Genomic DNA, 21,254 nt, shown 5'->3' with positions numbered 1-21,254 from the left:
TAGTTATACCAACAAGGTAATTAACCATTATTAAAGCAAAATAAATAAAACATTCTGCAATGTAATGGATGTGAACTAAGCATCTCCTTTATAGTAATAACAAATATATTTGCATATGATTTACAATTACTTTATCTGAATCATTTATCTCTCTTTGTTCCATATGGGCATGGATCGATTGCTGTTTTATTATTATTTTTTTCCTTTTCTCCAATCAGTAGAGAAATTTAAAAAGCTCCTTGATATTTTATTGTAAATCTAATTAATTTTGACGTTTTCAAGTTTGAAATCATTTTCAAATAAATAAAAAAGAAGATAATGTTGTGTACAAGATGTGGACTTAAAAATCTATATTTGTTCTTTCTTATGTGTTATCTTTTCATAGACTTCAGCATTTCAGGAGAGGAGAACATAGACCAATGATTGATTGTTGCTTTATCAATCACTTTATTCCATTAGTTCTTTCAGTAGAGGAATATAAAAGCTCCTTGATATTGTTTTGCAAATCTTATTGTTTTTTGGAGTTTAAAATCATTTTCAAATGAATAAGAAAGAATACATGATGTGTAAAAGATGCAAATCTAAAAATATATTCTTGTTCTTTCCCATGTTTTTTTTTTCATAGAGTTCAGCGTTTCAGGAGAGGAGAAAGCAGATGTATGATCTAGCCATCGATATTCAGACCCACAATCATAGATTAGGTCTTATCAATGAACTAGCTTTATGTATGGAAGAAAGAATTCATGCCGATGGATACACTCTTTATGCAGTTACAGGAAACGGCTCGGTAAGTCTACAATTTACTGGGGGGCTGTTTCACAAATGTGACTTGAATTCCTGCTTCAGTACAGAACCACACATGATTGTTCTATTGTGTTATAAGCGGTAGAGCCCTTTTAATACTCTGAGTATGATTTGACCAAGGCGGTAAAGCCTTCTATACACAACACAACTGGAAATGTCCCGAGACTGTAGCGGTGTTACCTTCAGTGTGAATTCTCGGACCCGCAATAAGCTACCCCAGGATAACCTCACCTCGCTATAATTTGTTTTGATTTATTGCAGGTATTTTTCCCCATTTCGTGTAGTTTTATTTTAAGTTTCTACGCATTGGTGTATTTGTTTTTGTTATGTTGTATAGCGTTTTGTAACGTTTTGAAAAAGTAAACTAAGCAGTGTGTACTTCCTAATTGCCAAATTTGATGACCTAAATCTCTTTGGTTGGTTTTTTTCATTGTGAGGAAGTTGAAGGGAGTAATTCCGATAAAGTTCAGATACAAATATGTTGCCGATTTGAGTATGAAAATATACCTCGAGAAATGAGTGACAATTGTCAAGTTTATATTTCCATTCCTAAGCATTAATATAGTTGTATTTAAAAGTTATAGACAGTAGTTGCAGCAAACAATTATTTCATGGTAAAGTCATAAAAATGAAGGTTAATTGTCAAAATATTATCATACATCTAGATCTGGTACATTAATGTAAACTTTTCTTTGTAAAATCATGAAATCTTTGCTCAAAATCAACAATTCTGATGACCACTAACACAGAAAAGCATATGTGGGACAGTTTATTAATATTGCTTTGAAAAATACCTGACATTTGATGGAATTCTGTGCTTATTTTACTCATTTCTCAGCAATTACGCATTTTCTTCCAAAGCTGTTTGGCACATATAGCGCTTAGAGACATTCTTTGTGATAAGCGCTATATAAATGATGTTAATTATAATTTTTTTATTTATACATAAAAAACACATTGGTGGTAATTTCATTGGATTCTGTTCGAACTCATTTTCAGATCGTTACCACAACTGATATTTAGCTTTAATGCAATTGACTTTCTATTGCTGTATACATATAATTAAATATATACATCTTTCAATAGAAATTATTATTACTTATATTTCTTTCAATTTGTTTTTATAATAGGAGTTGTTTGAATACAAGGGCAATGAAAAGAGGTGAGTAATATGAATGTATTTAAGTTGACCAATCCCCTTTAAGTATTATACCTGATTGCATTGAATGTCTTGCAATGTAATGTAATATAATGTAATATTATGCATCGTAATCAATATAATTTACTATGCTCTTCATAATCCTTATGCATGTATTACATTAAGATATAAGTGCTTAGAAACTACTGTAATAAGTGCTATATAAATGTACATTATTATTATTATTATTCAATAACTTCAAATCACATGAATGCATCTTAGAGATATAATGAACTTATTCTAAGCTTCAAAATGAAGTTAAAACCATGTCAAAATTGGTTTATTACACTCTAATACCTGCTTTAATAAACTGTTTGAGCACATCCTAGAAATCAATATGTCTGGCTTGTGTGCAGTGTTTACAGATGCCTGTTCATGCAGTCATACATACTTTGCACATATGTATACATTTATTGCATGTGCATTATTTGGTTTAGACTTTATGACGTCATAGTGTTAAATTTTCTTAGATCTGGGTTGATAACAGTATGACAATAGAAGAAGAAGAAGAAGAGGAGGAGAAGGAGAAAAAGAAGAAGTAAAATACTTAGAAGTGGTTTGAATACAAGTATGGACAGTACGACAATACACCAGACGGTGGCCTGTACTTGTAGAGAAGAAGAAGGAGAAGTAGTAGTAGTAGTAGTAGTAGTAGTAGTAGTAGTAGTAGTAGAAGTAGTAGTAGTAGTAGTAGTAGTAGTAGTAGTAGTAGTAGTAGTAGTAGTAGTAGTAGTAATAGTAGTAAAATACTTAGAAGTGGTTTGAATACAAGTATTGACATTTTCCCCAGCCAAGTTAAATGCTGAGTAAAATTTTAAATCCATCAATACTTCTAATTGAATACCAGCTTTTGTATTATGTTATCGGAGAATCTGGGTATATTTCCTGATGAGAGAATACTTGGTGTTTGAGTCAGTCTAAAAGTACCTTATCAGTCAAAATGGGGATGATGAACGATTGCGGTGAGCCGCTATTCTCTGATTTACAGAGCTATCACAACAATCTCATCTAGTCCTCGTATGTCACAATATCTTTGTTGCTGATCATACCTATTTCAAGTCATTTTCAATGACTTCCAGCTCTCAACTATCGAAATGAATTGACCATAATGGGAGTGCTCTACTCATAATTTTTGGGTTGCCTGGCAAGAAGCCTTCGATAGGTTGGCAAAATTAATTCTAATGCATGAAAAAGTATATCCAATCGTTAAAAGAATGTGTCAAAATGTGGGATTTTTCCTTTATTTATGAAGACCTGTTATCAATCAGATAATCATGATTATCATTTTGGGTTTTTTTTTTACTGTACATTGAAAGTACCATAAAACAGAGCATTATTCACTCTTATGTTATACCCGATAGGGGTGGTTTAAGGCATCTCTGAACAGCTGTGCTAACAAATCCAGAAACATTTACATTTGATGGGACAGTCCTTGATTGAAAGTTTTGAAGGAAGTGTGGATGGAAGATTGTTCGAAGGGTGGAGAGGTTTGCAGCTGGTTGGTGTAGATCTCACATTGGTTCAGAAACCCGAAGAGACCATGCTTGCTACTTTTCTTAGTTCATGCATTTTGTTTGCATGTCCGGACATGTTGGCTCAGTGGTAAGAGCGACGGCCTCATGAATGGGAGGTCATGGGTTCTGATCCCCAGCCGAGTTTTACTTTAAAAATTGAAGCTTCTGCCTTCTTGCTAGGCGCTCAGGATTTACATTGGAGAAGGGTAAAAGCAGACCTGCCAACCAGTACGTTTTAGCCATATTTAGTACGTTTTTGCAACCAAAAGACGGCAGTACGTTTTTTCTTTTAAAAATATGTTTTTTGTAAAAAAAAAATTACAAAATCGTAATTTATTGAGAAGAATCATCTCTATATGTCTCTAATTCATAAAACGTACACAAATATGGTTATTAGATCAATGTAATTTCAGGTAACTTGTTTTTTTTTCAATCATTTTGTAAAAACCAGGGTGAGATATACACAAGTTTCAATGGGTTTTTTTTTTCATCTGCAAGAGCAGTGCGCATTTTAGCTTGCATGCAGCTTGAGCGCCGTGATGGGCGAGTGCGCCAAGCATTTTATTATGAAATACACTTTTTTGGGGAAAAATACAAAATCTTTATCTCACACAGTAAAAATACTGATTTTTTTGTCAAAATACTGATTTTGGGGGATAAGAATACTGAAAATGCAAAATACAACTTGGCAGCTCTGTAATAGGTGTGCAGGGCCCGCTTGAAGAACAGCTTACATTTGAAGTAGCTACTCTGGGTATTAATAAAGAGTTATTAACATATGTTATGTTTTGTTTGTATGAAGTTTAGAAATGTATGAAATTAAATGAACTTAAAGAGAAAAATGTTGTCAGATTCTAAATGCAAGTTCATTGAGATATCTAAACTAAATGGAACGCTCCTTTAAAATGAATATTATTCTGTTAACTTTGCCATCACTTGTGAATACTGTTATAACAATGATCGAAAGAAATTCAAAATCAATGGTTTATTTGGAAATCAATCATTAAAGCCTATTCATTCGGTTTTTTTTAATCCCCAAAACGTGCCTGTCACTATTCCAATATAGTTGATATATGAATGTGTGTCCCATAAAATGATTATGGTGTAAAGGTTTTTAATAGAATGTGTTTTTTATAGATAATATTACTAATTACATCAAGATTTATTTTGATCAGTGCCTTACCAAAGTAAGATATCCTTGTACAGACCTGCCAACCAGTACATTTTAGGCGTATTTAGTTCGTTTTTGCAACCAAAATACGGCAGTACGTTTTTTCTTTAAAAAATACGTTTTTTTTTAAAGAAAAAATTATTTTTTTGTTTTTACAAAATCGTAATTTATTGAGAAAAATCATCTCTATATGTCTCTATTTCATAAAACGTACACAAATATGTTTATTAGATCAATGTAATTTCAGGTAATTTTTTTTTTTCAATCATTTTGTTAAAACCAGGGTGAAGATATACACATGTTTCAATGGTTTTTTTTTCATCTGCAAGAGCAGTGCGCACTTTAGCTTGCATGCAGCTTGAGCGCCACGATGAGCGAGTGCTCCACACATTTTATTATGAAATACACTTTTGGGGGGAAAATACCTTTTTTTTTAAATCACAGAATACAGTTTTTCATTCCCAGAGGTTGGCAGGTCTGCTTGTATGTTGGCCTTGTTTACTTGAGATATAAAACTCCCTCTCATGCATTGAATGGGCTGAAATTGTCAGACATAATCATATTTTGTACATACTGTAGCTTTCAAAGCTCAAAGGGACATTTTTTTATAAATGAAATAAAACCATTCCATATATGGGGTGCTATATACAAAATCTATCAATTTGTTCAACCATTTTTGAAGTAGGGTATACTAGGAGTGGCAGTATATGGAATGCGAGGGGGTGACTATCCCCCTTTATTTTTTCAAGTAGTGGAAAGAACAAGGACAAAATAGAAAAAAGTTTAAAAGAAGAAAGAAGAAAAAGTATTGTCTGTCTTGGTCGTGTTATTCTATGTTGAGAGAAAAAAAATGTTGTCATCTTGTAGATTTTCTTGACTTCCTCCCGTTTAAAAACCATGGGGTAGATAGATAGTCTAGGGTCTTGTCCATCAACGATATTCATAGGATTCATTGTGATTTGAAATCTGTTATGTATGCATTATAAGATTTTCTTATTTGTTTGCATAGAGATATTAACCTGATGACCACTTGAACTGATTGGTCCCTTTACAAAACCTACAGGAATTGGAAATTTTCAGTAGTCAAAGGGCTAACGCTTGTGCACTCGCAAGCTGCAATGCAAATTGGCCACCCAAAATGTCAAGATCGACAATTAAGGGGCAGCTGTTTAAATATGTGGCGGATGAAGCTTGTAACTACATGTACTCCGATGCGATCTTACTCCATGGTGCGGAGACGTGTAAAACAGGCAGAGCCAAACTAAAGCACGATGTAATGTGATATGAATATATATAGACAAATCAAACTGCTCATTAAAGAAAAAATTACTGGAAATTATATAAGAGAAAAGTTGGTAAGGAAGTTTTGGCACCTTTCACCTTTAATCATCATTAATCACCATCATCATCTTCATCATCATGGCCATCATTATCATCATCATCAATGCCATCATCATCACAATCATCATCATTATCCTCTTCCTCCTCCTCCTCCTCATCATCGCCATCATCATTTTTATCATTATTATCATCACAATCATCATCATTATCATCCTCCTCATCATCATCATCGCCATCATCATCATTATTATCATCATCATCTGTATCAGTAAGCATTTCCCTTTTACAAAAGCTTACTGACTCCTGTGCCATAACTTCTATCTGTCTTCAGCACCTCCTTGTTCTCACCAACCTCCCAGCTTTCCTTCTTCACCATCTTTATCCATCTAATCTTTGGTCTTCCCTTTTCTCTCATGCCATCCACTTTCTCCTCCCATGCTCATTTCACACATTGATATGATTATTGTCTGCATCTCTCTTTTTTTTTCTTCTCTCTCTGTTTGATTTTGTTTGTCGTTTTCATTCCATTCACAAAGTTTCTTCCTTTTTCAAACTTTTTAGTGAGCCTGGGCAGAGACCGACGTGGGCGGTGGCCAAGGGTCAAACGATCAGCGGCTATGTGGCCTACTCTGGTCAAGTGGTCAACACAAAAGACCCAACAGGGGTAAGTCATCTCACCTATCCATGAAAAAAAACACTGAAATCAATTTCAAAGCGCAGTCAGGGCTGAAAATATTCATATCTAAGAGTTAAATTCTATGGGCAAAATACTGAAAATTTCATTTAATCTGATAACAAATTAAGAAGTGAAGGAAAAAAAAATTACAATATATATTTCTTAAACAGTTATTATGCATGCCCTCATGAATATTCAATAGATTAATGATAATAACATTGCTGATGGATATGATGATGATGATGATGATGATGATGATGATGATGATGATGATGATAGACATATAGATGATTGACATATGAGGATAATGGAACAACAATTATGATCATACATGTATGTAAAACAATTTTAAGAAATATTGATAACGATAAGATTACATGTCATCTGTTAAGTATTCAGTCTGCATCACCCAATCAGGTTGTAAAAACAAAATGTTTTTGAGACTTATGTTTTTTCTGAATGTGTTCAATCGGACTGACGTTGACGGTTATTGTTGCTGTGTATGAGAACTCACTACAGCTTGTCCTGGGCCCCGTCTTACAAAGAGTTACAATTGATCCGATCAATCGTAACTCTATGGAAATCCATCAGTGTCATAATTTTTTTCTACGAAAAATTTGCACAATGTCCTTTGTATGCAAAGAAGAGCGCAGTGAATTTTTAAGAAAACAATGAATGCATGAATATACATCATAGCTAGAAAATATTTTGAAAAAACATGCATAATAGATGTTGACGTTGCTGGCCGTCCATAGTTGCGATTGATCGAATCAATCGTAACTCATTGTAAGACAGGGCCCAGGTAAATGCAGGGTGATCTAAGTGTTACTGACAATGGTTACATTTCCCATGGATCCGTGGGAGTAATACAGAAGTGGGAATATTTATTTATGTGACATGTAATTTGATTTATGTCTGCTTTAAGTCCATCAACTTTCGTGTGATGGTGTTTGCCGGTGTTAGCGTGGAAGCTGACATGTCATTTCAGACGAGTGCACTTCTTTGCATGATTCATATGGTGTGAACATACCCGCTTCTGTGCTTACATCCTTCAGCTAGACTTTGAAATGATAATAATAATACAGGATTTGTATAACGCACGTATCCACCTTGCTAGGTGCTCAAGGCGCTCCTATACTACCATGGCTAAGCTAGTTTTTCCGATTCTGGTGCACACATCCTATTGAGGAATTATTTCCTGCCGTTACCCATTTACCTCCCCTGGGTTGAGTGCAGCATAATGTGGGTGAATTTCTTGCTGAAGGAAAACATGCCATGGCTTGGAATGGAACGGAATGGAATGGAACGTCCTTCAGATTGAAAGACAAAAGTCTTAACCACTAGACCACGACGCCCCCACTGTTTCATTTTCCAATCACACTGTCTCATTTTCCAACCTGGGGCCCGTTGCATAAAACTTTTTACCTGATAAATCTCAGGTTGTTTTTACCGGAGTTTTCGCCCTGTGTTAAAGTCAATGGCAGAAATCAGACTAACCTTAGTTTTCAGTTTTTACCAGAGTTTTCTCAGGTAAAAAATTTTATGCAACAGGCCCCTGGTGTAAAGTTAGTCTTCAAGCACAGACCTTTTGTTTTTACTTTAGTGCATAATGCAAAGTCTGAAGTAGTAAGACTAGATTCACTCATGTTTTGTGGGTGCTTCTACCAGAGACACACAAAGGGTTTGGAGTCTAGTCTCTGTGCGAGACACGGTTTGTTTGTTAAAGTGTCAAATTTGAGCCTGTGCCTGCAGACTAACGTAAATAAGCGCTCTCAATGTTCTTTGATCTGCATTGTGAGAGCCTGACATAGCACCAGGCTGGGAAGCCATCCCAGTGAGTGGAGACTGTGCATTATATACATGTACTAGGGCAAGTCAAATTCCAATTACTTGTGTGTTCATACAGAACCCTGCCGATGTATATGTTGCTTGAATACAACTTGAAATTTGTGTGAAAGCTCTTTGCAAGAAAGGTTTCTCCTTGCTCTTATTTGATCATTGGTATGATGGTAGCATCTTGTTGAGGTTGCTGGGGATCATTCAGATCTCTCAACTTCTTTCTTTGGCATAAAGAATATTCTAGAAAAGCATTTTATTCACAGATGAAATACGAGGGTGAAGTTTCTTTTGCTCTTCTACGCTATATACTTTGTTAGATTTTCATTCCATTTTAGTGAGCAATTAGACTTGTAATAGGAATATGTTTTTTTCATCACCCTTGTATATAAAAAATGACGTCAAAAAAACTCTCGACATATATAAAAGATCTTGATTTGCCTGCACACAACATACCGTATGCGCTTTCTCCATACTTTTGGGAGCATTCCAACACAAGTTTCTAATCTGAGTGAATTTCAGAGTTATTTTTGAAATGATATCTGTCTCTAATAAGATTTTTTTTATTTATGTGTTTGTGTGTTTGCTTTTGCTAGAATGAACTTCATCCCCACGGTGTAGCAGCACAAAGTGTAACAGCCCATGCTGTATTGGCTCTTCCAGTTATCGAGCTTACAGACGAACTTTCAGGTATTTGTTATCACATTGCTTTGTCTTTACGTTGTGCCGTATCATATCGATGTTAAATTCATAGAATGTAAGGCTGCTTTCATTGTGCCCTTTTTAGAAGGGAAAAAGAAACAGTGAACCCTTTTCCCATTCATGCAAAAAATATACCAATGCTTTAATTCATACAAATAAATTCAAAAGCAAAGCTTCAAAACTTCAAGTGGGTGGTATTCTGCTGCTAAAACTTGTCAAAATATTAATTTGAGCTGTGAAATGGGAACAATAGGAAATACAAACATATGGATTTTAATTAATTAATTGATACATAATTATTGCCACAAATATGGATGGAATATTTTGAAGCCTAGCATTCCATAAAAGGTGTGGTTTAAAATTCTGAGGTTAGACTAGGGTTAAACCTAGGTTTGATTATAAGAATACCGCCCATTATTTGATTTTATTATCTTTATGTGCGATCATATTCTTTTTTTTTGTTCCCCATACATGTACATGTACCTCTCATCTATTGTGCACTGTAACTGAGAACAATTAATGTGTAGTTGTATGTTGACCATGATTTCTTTCTTTTCATTTTGAAAAGTACAGAAGATATGAAGTATTTAAACTTTAGGGTAGAAGAAGTGTATTGATATTGATAATAAAAAAAATAGCAAGGATGGACATGTGATGTAAATTTTACAAGGAAAGAAGAGGAAAAATAAAGTGATAATAGAGAGGATGGAGAGAGAGAGAGATTGGCAGGGAGAACTATAGATAGAGCAAAGAAAGCTGGAAAGAGAGAGGGGATTGGAAGGATAGAGAGAGAAAAGACAAACTGGGAAGACAAAAAATATGAGAGGAGCGAAAGAGAAAGTGAGAAAGGGGGGAGGGGGTAAGAAGAGAGATGGAGATAGAGAAAAGGGGGAAATGGAAAAAGAAAAAGAGATGGAGGGAAGTGATACCTGTCATACAATATTAGAGAAGAGGGGAAAGGAAGAGAGAGAGATTGTGATAAACAAAGATGGGGAATGAAAGAGAGAGAGAAATAGACAGGGATCAGGGAGTAAGTGCAAGAGAGAAATGAGATGAGATGAAAGAGAGAGAGAGAGAGAGCGAAGTGAGATGCATAGAATAGAAGAAAATAAAAGAGAACATTGAGACATGAAAAGTAAGCATTACATTGGATGGGGGTCCTGATAAGATTAGACATTCGGTAGCATTTACAAATTTAAGAATTCCGGCACACCTGACAGGAAATACATAATATAGGCAATATAGTATGAGTAATATTAATACATTGTACATACACTGTACAATAGCAACATTCTTGTACATAATCTTTACGATCCATTGGTTAGAGAGGATTTAGAAATTAATATAAGAATATGCTGTATGTGGCACAATTAGATTGCAATTTTGTGCTCTTATCTTGTTAATACTTATTTTGTAATCAACTTATCCAGTTACATACACATATTATGAATTTTAATCAAATCCTCAGTAGTAATTGGGTACACGTAATCAGATTATCTTCAAGATGATTAGACAGATAATTATGTGGAAATCCTCTATATCATTCACTATACCATTCACTAATAAAGATATATAAATGTTGAATTGATGAGCTATAGGGCCTGGATGTGAGCAATACGTCTGTTAGTAAAAACAAAAATACACTTTTAAAAAAGATGAGTGATTTGAAAATAAATCTTTGTAGAGTGTGTTCATACTTTGATGGTAAACAATTTAGTAATACACAATTTCTTTTGTTTCCTTGTGATAGAGTGTAGACCCATACATGTACCTTCCAAACATTGTGCAAAAATTAGTTCATGAAAATGGTATTATGTCTCATTTTTGTCATATAAGTATTTGTTTATTTCCATTTGCACTTTGAAAATTGCTATTGAAAAAGTCCCAAAGAGTACTCACACGTTATACACTCTAAATTTCAAGGATTTTCAAATTAATCCAGATTGGCTTCAAATAGTGACCAGCTGAAAATTTGGTATATTTTTAATATTAAGTGTTAACTTCTGAGTTTCAAAAGATTTGAATTTAAATCTAAATTTTGGCTGGTTACTATTCATAGGCGATCTGGATTCATGTTAAAGGGGAATCCTACCCAAATAAAAACTTGTTTTTATAAGAAAAAGAAAAATCTGACAATTTGATAGGTGAAAGTTTGAACAATATTGGACAAACAACAAGGAAGTTATAAATTTTTAAAAGTTGTAAATATTGGTAATCACTATACCCATGGAGACTTCAAGTTGGCCGCATATGGGATGTCATAGTGATGTAAGGCAAGGACTACTCTTCCATGTACTCCAATACATATTATGGCTAAAATGTCATTTATCCCAAAAGTTTTATTTCAAATTACATTTTTCTTTCATGAGGACATAAAACAATATACTACCTGGGTTATATTTAGATTACTGCCCCAGGGTAATGGGTACTTAGGAGAAAACCACAAATCCCTGATAATAAAGTACATGGCCTATGGGAAAGTTGTCCTTGCCTCTTGTCATAATTTACTTACCCAGTTACCAATTTGAAATCTACATACTATTAATGATCTCAATTTTAAAGCAGCTATAACTTTCTTATTGCTTGTCCGATTTCTTTTAAACTTTCACCATTCTGTTTAATTGATTTTTCTCCTTCCCAACACAACATTTTATGGCCAAGGCTGGATTCCCTTTAAATCCATCTGGATTTATTTGAAATCCTTGAAATTTAGACTGTCTAGGTCGTTTCGTCGGTCACTTTATCATTTCTCATGTTTTTTTTTCATGGTTTATTCTCTTTTTGCAAACTATTTTTTTGCACCCTAAGGATCCGAATGTGAGCACCATAATCAAGTGGCGGGTATGCACTTTTTCTCTCCTTTGTTTTCACACAGACCCTGTTCATATTAACACCCTGGCCTGATTTAGATCCGGATTAACCCTCAATGTGAAAGTGTCTTTACTTCTTGAATGGCTGTCCTTATTGTGCTAGAGCAGCTAGAGTTTAAGAGACATATTGCAAAATGAATTGAATCAAATCGCAGTAAATTGAATTGATAGGGCCTGAGGGAAACTATATCATCAGGACTTGTTCTCTTGCCATAAAACATGCTGTTTGTTAATGATGTTTTTTTGTTTGTATGATTCTCCATAATTTGAATTCTGGCAAATAGTGGAAATCATACAAGTCTATAAATTAAATGACAAGTAGTGTTCGTGATATATTGATAGTCACATTGATTTTACCTGTAAAATGTCAGACTTTTCCTTCACAGTAAATCAAATTGAATCATGAGAGTACTTTAGAATGCCATACGAGGCTGTCCAAGTCCAATAATGTTGAATGTGATGTACATGAACTTCGCTCAAAGCACGTATCTCTTTTCATCCTGTTATACTCTCGTATTTCTGAGATGTCAGATTTAACTTGGAATGCCCCATGCTGGGAGTTCAAATCTTAATTTTATCGCGTTTTAGATTATCCTGATTTAAATTTAAGGAACTTTTTTTCAATTTTGGCATTTTGGGGACTCTATTCACATTACATACACCTACCCCCTAAAAACACCCCTTTTTCTAAAAGCTTTATTTTCGCAGATGTTGTCAACTGCTCAGTGGGAGTTGCCCCCCCCCCCCCCCAACATCTGCCCCCAACTACTTGTAATTATAAACCACACAAAAACAGCTCTTTAAAGAGCCCTTTTTTAAAGTTTTGACATATTCCTTTCACGGCATTTACCTGTTAATGTGGATTAAATGTGAAGGTTAACTGACAATGCAAAGTCTGTGTCGTATACACATGCGTGACGTTGGTACAGTAAGGGTTAGCTTATTGGCGATTTAAACCAAATTTAATATGCACTTTGAGGGAGGGATCACTTAACCATGCTGGAAAGAACACAGTGTCATACAGTGTGATTGCAGTGTGTTCACATAGTGTACTGTGAAAACATTCAACAGTATGAAGATATTTTCACACTGTGGACACCTTAACAGTGTCACTGTGTGTTCACATGGTCGACTGTGTGAATATGTGATTCACACTGTTGAAATGCTCGAATTCAACTGTGTGAAGATATTTTCACACTGTGGACACCTCAACAGTGTGACTGTTCACAGCGTGTTCACATGGTCGACTATGTGAATTATGTGATTCACACTGCTGAAATGCTCAAATTCAACCGTGTGAAGATATTTTCACACTGTGGACACCTCAACAGTGTGACTGTTCACAGCGTGTTCACATGGTCGACTATGTGAATAATGTGATTCACACTGTTAAAATGCTCAAATTAAACAGTGTGAAGATATTTTCACACTGTGGACACCTCAACAGTGTGACTGTTCACAGCGTGTTCACATGGTCGACTATGTGAATTATGTGATTCACACCGTTGAAATGCTCAAATTCAACTGTGTGAAGGTGATTTGACATTGTGTTCCACACTGTGGAACACTGCGTTCTTTTCAGTTGGGATTAACCCAGACTATGTTATTTGTATGAACAGGGTCGGCCGAGTCTTCTGCTGTTCTTATATTTGTTTGTTCATCTTTTTAGTTGTAGAAGTATGATAGCACATTGTACACTGCTCAAAAACAATATTAAAACTCCTGTTGTTTTTCTTTAGAGGATCACATTGAAGTATTTTACGCTCATGTTACATCGTGGTGTTGAAAACCAATGTTTATTGGTGTTATCATGATTTCTACTTGGGTTCTTTTAACTATTATTATATAAGTGTTATATTTGAAATTCATGGTGTATACCAGACACCTTAGGGTGTGGTGTTTGCATAGCACAGATCGGTATTGTTTTAACACATAGGATTTTACAGTGTCAATTGTGAATTAGATAATCGTTTGCATAATGCCTGTTGTGAGTGTGAGTAATAAATCTTGAAGAATTTGTCAGATAACTCTTTTTCAATCTTTTTCTTTTCTTTTTTTTTGTAGGGTGGAGGTGATTTAGATCTATATTATTTCAATATTGGTTCAGTGGAAATCTATGATAGTGTGATTTATTTCAAAATTCAATCATTTATTTTTGAAACATGTGATTTCTGAAGATGACAGTGTAGAAATCAAGAATGTATAAAGAAAAATAGAATAATTGTATTCTTGCAGGAAAAGAACAATTAACGATTGATAATATTGGTTTTTCCTGTTCAAAAAATCAATTTTCAAGTAGATTTTTTTGTTGGTTGGCATTGCTGTGCACTAATAGCCATTTGCAGTGTTTTTTTGCATTCTATTTATCTCTTTTAGCGGTTGCCCATGATACATTTCTTATTTAGTACCTTGATAATTTTATACCTCTATCACAGCAGGAGTCTGAATGCTGCATGGGTCTAATGTGTTTTGGATTTTTTTTTGCATGACTTTATATCTACTGCCCATTTCTGCTTTCTTTTCTCCACTTACTTTTCTTTTTCATCTTGGTTCCTTCATTCCTCCTCAACTGTCACTACCAAAACCACCACACTATTACTTCTTTTTGTCTCGCCTGCATAGCAGAGCGAGACTATAGGCGCCGCTTTTCCGACGGCAGCGGCAGCGTCAACATCAAATCTTAACCTAAGGTTAAGTTTTTGAAATGACATCATAACTTAGAAAGTATATGGACCTAGTTCATGAAACTTGGACATAAGGTTAATCAAGTATTACTGAACATCCTGCCTGAGTTTCAGGTCACATGACCAAAGTCAAAGGTCATTTAGGGTCAATGAACTTAGACCATGTTGGGAAAATTATTTTCAAAATCTTAACCGAAGGTTAAGTTTTTGAAATGACATCATAACTTAGAAAGTATATGGACCTTGTTCATGAAACTTGGGCATAAGGTTAATCAAGTATTAGTGAACATCCTGCTTGAGTTTCAGGTCACGTGACCAAGGTCAAAGGTCATTTAGGGTCAATGAACTTTGGTCAAGTTGGGGGTATTTGTTGAATTACTATCATAACTTTGAAAATTTATGGATCTAGTCCATGAAACTTGGACATAAGGTTAATCAAGTATTAGAGAACATCCTGCCTGAGTTTCAGGTCACATGACCAAGGTCAAAGGTCATTTAGGGTCAATGAAATTTGGCCAAGTTGGGGGTATTTGTTGAATTACCATCATAACTTTAAAATTTTATGGATTTAGTTCATGAAACTTGGATGAACTTTGGCCGTGTTGGGGGTATATGTTAAATTACCATCCTAACTCTGAAAGTTTATGGATCTAGTTCATAAAACTTGGACATAAGAGTAATCAAGTATCACTGAACATCCTGTACGAGTTTCAGGTCACATGACCATGGTCAAAGGTCATTAAAGGTCAATGAACTTTGGCCGTGTTGGAGGTATTTGTTGAATTACCATCCTAACTCTGAAAGTTTATGGATCTAGTTCATAAAACTTGGGATATAAGAGTAATCAAGCATCACTGAACATCCCCTGTGAGTTTCAGGTCACAAAACCAAGTCAAAGGTCAGTTAAGGTCAATAAACTTAGGCCATGTTGGGGTAATTGTTGAAGTGCCATCATAACTTTGAAAGTTTATGGATAGAGTGAATGAAATGTGGACATGGGTGTATAGTAGTTGACAGTCTTAAGTCTCCATTCAAATATCATTTATGGTCAATGAACGTGGTATTATGTCATTATATGAATGATGTTTTTGTGAATGATTATTTTATAGTAGTTTTCAAAGTTAGCACTGCTGCTATATTAAATTGCGTAATGTAGGCGAGACTGCCAGAGGCGTTCCACTTGTTAAATAATTATTGCTAGTATACTGCTTCTGAGATGGTGGTATAGACAAAAGATCCTACTCCTACTTCTACTATTGTACATACTACTACTTTTACTCGTACTACTGCTACAGATACTACTATCCTACTACTATTTCTACTACTGCTGCTGATGCTGCTGCTACTACTACTACTACTACTACTACTACTACTACTACTACTATTACTACTACTACTACTACTACTTCTACTACTACTAATACTACTACTACTACTATATTAATAATAATACTAATACTTTTCTACTACTACTACTACTATTACTACTACATGTACTACTACTAGTACTACTACTACTACTACTACTACTCCTACTCCTACTTGTACTACTACACTGTACCATTACTCCTACTACTACTGCTACTACTACTACTACTACTACTACTACTGCTGCTATTTATTTTAGTTCTTCATATTTTATCTCCTCTACCTTGTCTGTCCTGTTTGCAAGATGTACCTATGTTTGTTCTCACTTCCATTCTAATACTCATTTTTTCCCCTCGGAGAATAATGAATCTCTATTCTTGTTTCTATCCATTCTTAGGCGTGTTGGAGTTTTACCGTTCTGATGCCAAAGCATTCTCAACAGAGGATGAGATGGTATGTGATTATTTCTTGCAATCGCTTCTGAAAAGAGTGAATTTTTTCCATTCTGAAAAGAATGAGTTATGAGTGAATATGGACTGAAGATTTGTCACTCCTTGGAGTGAGGAAATTCTCTAAATTCCTTAGATTGAAATAGATAGCGATCAGGGACCAATCCAAAGTTGGATTGAAGTTTTCAGTGTAATAGATTTAGAATTCAATCTTATTGGATTGAAACTTTTGATCCTATTTGGGATTGGTACCTGACCAAAATCTACTAGTATTAGATTGACTTTTAATCTACGGAATTTAGAGACAGAGAGAAGGCTCACTCGAAAAAAAATTGTTGGGTGAGACCAAAACTTATAGATGTGGAACCGTCCGCCTTCTTGCTCGAAGTGCACACCTTTTTTTTAAATTGGGCAATGAATTAACAATATATCATGTTATGCAGGGTACTCTTGGTAACCATTTTCACAACTGAATTCTATCTCAGGCAAATAAAAATATTCATTTAAATTTACATATATTGTTCATCTCAAAGAGAATATATAAATGTTTCAGTAATGCCCTTTCCTCTACTGTTCACGACATAAAGCTTAAATATATTGAAACAGTGTTTATTCATTTTTCAGGTCTTACCGAATTGTAATTGGCTTTTGTGTCATGTTTATGGCAGTTACAATAATGATACTGATGACAAACTGATCAAAGATATTATATTAGTTTGAATGGTGTATCGTTGGTTGGTCGTGAATAAGTTTTGTCAGTGTGAATGAAGCATTAAAGGGGAAGTTCACCCTGACAAAAAGTTTATTGTTTAAATAGGAGAACAAAATATTGAAAATTATTGGTGAAGCCTTGAGGAAAATCCATCAAAAATTTCCAAAAATTATTATTTTATTCGAGACACCATACGCAAGCAGCTTCCCATCCATTGAATTTAAAAAAAGAAATCAATGAAATGACATTTCTGATGTTTTTATTGTACTATTGCTCCTGAAAAAGAAGAAAATATTTAGTCATTATGAACCATTGAAAAATAAAATTCCTGCATTTTGTTTTACGTACCATACGGGGCAGCTGCTCGTACATGACCTCCACCAATATATTAACAACAAACGGGTATTTCATCAAGGGGAACTTTCCCTTTTAAGTAAAGGCTCATAAATAGTGCATATAACTATTAATAGTAACCGTTTTTTCCAGCTTAATTCACACTTCATTGAGTCGCATCCTCCCTTTATCCTCTTACCATCCATTTTGGTTTTCAGCACGCGGACTCGTATTTATTATGGGGGACGCTAACAGTGCATTATGCTCAGGTGAGTACACATTCGATCAAAACACAAACCACAACATTTTTTTTTGTAGATTTGCCTTCCATTCTCAAAGCAAGCGCACTATTGTTTATCGTGTTGAGAGTTGTGTTAAAGGCAGAAAATACACACAAAACAAGAGTATTTTGTTCCATGTAGATGCATACATGTATTCTCAAATTAATTAGCTTTTGTATTTTGTGTGCACAATGTATATAGAATGATGAAGCAAGTGGGGTATTGTGAGCTTTATATTGTACTGTCTTTTGAATCATTACTGTCCTTAGAAAATCAATATTAAAATGGATCATGTTGGCCGTTATTTTACTAACACCATGATTTAAATCCCAATTATTTATGAGACTTACGGAAGGTTTACCATATTTTTATAAACATTCATTTAAACATTTTTAAAAAATCAACAAATTTGTAATCCTTTTTCTTTCAAATCACTTTCCAAAGAGCCAAGATGCTATATTTTTGTAGGCTTTACCTTAACTGAATTAGGCACTTGCCCATATGTAAGTTAAACTGAAGTTTATTAAAAGCCATTTTTTTTCTCAAATGTTATATCTGCTATCAGATCATGAATTTGAGAACTCTAAGTGTAGCTACTATAGAGTCCCCATTTTTCCTGAATTGCAAATAAAAATTATTTGTTCATTACATCATGTTCTGTATTCTGTGAAATTTGGGAAACAGGATAATACAATTGTACATGTAAATAGTGAAAATTATAGAAACATTAGTCTTTAATGACGCAAACTGCAGTATTCATACTACACACTGAATCGATTTGTATGGTTCTGAAGTCCGGTTGATTACACACAACTTCAGTCATTAAGTTTGTGGTTTTTGTTGCAAAATGAGCAATTGTTAGTTGCAAAGTTAGCAATTTTTTATGCAAACTCAGAAATTTTAATCGTGAATTCACGAAGATAAAATTTCAGTTTGCAAAGAAAATTGAAACCTTCAATACAGAAATTGCAAACTTTGCAATGGAAATTGCCAACTTCACAACTGAAATTGCAAACTTTGCAACGAAAATTGCGAACTTCATGATTATAAAGTCATGTGTGTGATTGACCTTACTTTAGAGCCACCATAGGTTTGATCGTCAAATTTTCCACTGATGCGCAGTGTTTTGCTTTATATGACTTTGCTTTATTATGATTTTCAGTGTATTCTTTTGGCATTCTATTTAGGAAGTGGCCTGAAAATTGCATTTCTCATGAAATTCTAGTGCAAGAAACTAAGGAATTTAGTCTGTATATATATATGTACTTGCAAATGCTCTTTGCAGTATATAAAACAATTTTGTTTGAGAGGTTCTTATTTTATTCATAATGTTTTTGTTAATATTTTTTATTGATAAATCAAATTCCATGCACGTATATAAATACATTGTCTTTGTGCTGCATATTGATATACATGTATCAGTTAGTCAGTAGATTATAGACATATGCACATATTTGCAAGTAAATTCATCAAAAATTGTTCATTTGTAAAGAAAATTTCATCTCCAAAAGAGAAAAAATAATGTACAGCACAAAAAATAGTAGTTTATGTTGATGTTTATATATTATCCATATTCCATAAATGTACTGCCTAATTACATAGTTTTTGCAACAGTAGACATTGCACCATTTCTGATATGATTTGTAATAGTCCCATCAATGCATGTTTTTGTTTGTTTATTTTTTTTTTGTCTGCACTGCTTCGTGTTTGCAATATTTGACTTGTTTGTGTATGGCTTGCTGACTTCATGCGCTTCAACGACCTCAGTTTGGAAATGACAAGGACTTTGACAAAAAGGTTTGTGAGAGTATGATTGCAATTACTGTACTTAACAAAAATGTCTTCATTCCGTCTGGAGTTGCATAAATTAAATTCTGTGGAGAGAGCTTCAAAAATATATCTGAAAAAGTATAAGCACTGTACCATACAGTGTTAATATGCTGTATTTTGATAGCAATTAGCATTAGCATTATTGGACGACTACTGGTGAGAATGGTATTGATGATGATAACAACGCTAATAACAACAGTAGTAGTAAAATTAATAAAAATAGTACAATGATAAGAGCATAATAATAATAATAAGGATAATTATAATGATAATAATAATAATAATGGTAATAATAACAAAAACAACAATGACAACAACAATAATAATTATAATAATGAATAGATATAAATGAATGCCCTTCAAATTGAAGGATTGAGAACCAAACGTCCAGTCTGTCATGTTGACTTAGTTATCTTGCTTCTTATTTTGCAATTGCAATTCATCTCATAATGCAAATTTGGTCAATCTATTCGTTGGACCTTCCCTATCTAAAGTTTCAGTATAACTGAAACTTATTAATTTTATAGGGAGGTTAGTTTAAAGCATTCAAGTTCATAATCTTATAATTATTATAAATTTGAGTATCCCAATACATTGTCATCCAGATACAGTGTGTCTCAGAAAAAAAATTAAATGAAGAATTTTAGATATCTCGTACATGTATAATAACTATATAACCATAACATTTCATCAATGATGCATCTTTGTGAGGTTTATATCATCTTCTTTTACTCGGTGCAATTTTTATATACATACTCAATATATGAAATGAAAAAAATTGTTTGAAAACAGGGTGCCAAAAATCAATTTGATTGTGCAGTTTCTGAAATTTTTGTTTGTCCCTAATGTGATAATAAAAAAAATATATTGAATAATTTTACATGTAAGTTAAGTTCAAACTTGGAATCCAAAGGTCACAGCTAATTATATATTCATAAATTTGCACTATTTGCTTAAAGCGGGGGTGTCTACGTTTAGTAGAAATATGAAAATTCTACTCTAGTTATGTTTTTACCAATTCTTATTGTCCTATGTATCTAGCTTTATGCATTAATAAATATCTTCTTTGGAAGTAGTGAGGTAAAAAGGAATTATGTGGGGCAATTTATACAATATGGTTGTAAATATTTAGTTTTGTTTTGTGTAAATTGCATCACTAGCTTAAATTTCCATTGTAATGAATGTAATGTGCAAATAGGGAGTGTGATTCAGATAAATAACAAATGTGAATAATCAATTTGAAAATAAAACATTAGTAAAAGATAAAACATAATTAATAGTAATACATGTTACTTTATTTTCTTCCGTTTAGCTGTATGTCGACATGATTAGACAACGGAAACAGAATGATTTCCTGCTTGCTGTTACAAAGTAAGTCTGCAAATAAAATTGATATTCCAGCTCTTTCAAGAAAATAAGTTTTTCCGTTCTGGTTTTAAGAGTTAATACATTTACCTCTATTTTCAAGTTTGTTGTTTTTATTTT

The 21,254-nt window shown here is 33.8% G+C and overlaps 1 protein-coding gene across 1 annotated transcript in view; it reads left to right on the top strand.

The window, feature by feature from the left end:
• The first annotated feature begins 629 nt into the window (after positions 1–629).
• The window catches only part of LOC129280890 (probable 3',5'-cyclic phosphodiesterase pde-5), a 37,071-nt gene continuing 16,446 nt past the window's right edge, over positions 630–21,254 (top strand). The window contains exons 1-9 of the mRNA XM_064112621.1: positions 630–787; positions 1,935–1,966; positions 6,590–6,692; positions 9,137–9,230; positions 12,051–12,083; positions 16,562–16,617; positions 17,877–17,927; positions 19,707–19,736; positions 21,082–21,140. Of these exons, the coding sequence (XP_063968691.1) occupies positions 656–787; positions 1,935–1,966; positions 6,590–6,692; positions 9,137–9,230; positions 12,051–12,083; positions 16,562–16,617; positions 17,877–17,927; positions 19,707–19,736; positions 21,082–21,140 (590 nt within the window). The 5' untranslated portion in view covers positions 630–655. The remainder of the gene's footprint in view (positions 788–1,934; positions 1,967–6,589; positions 6,693–9,136; positions 9,231–12,050; positions 12,084–16,561; positions 16,618–17,876; positions 17,928–19,706; positions 19,737–21,081; positions 21,141–21,254) is intronic.

Source organism: Lytechinus pictus, chromosome 17 (genome assembly GCF_037042905.1).
Source record: "Lytechinus pictus isolate F3 Inbred chromosome 17, Lp3.0, whole genome shotgun sequence".
NCBI classification, from domain to species: domain Eukaryota; kingdom Metazoa; phylum Echinodermata; class Echinoidea; order Temnopleuroida; family Toxopneustidae; genus Lytechinus; species Lytechinus pictus.
Note: the sequence above shows the minus strand (reverse complement) of the source record. Positions and strands in the feature narration are given on the sequence as shown.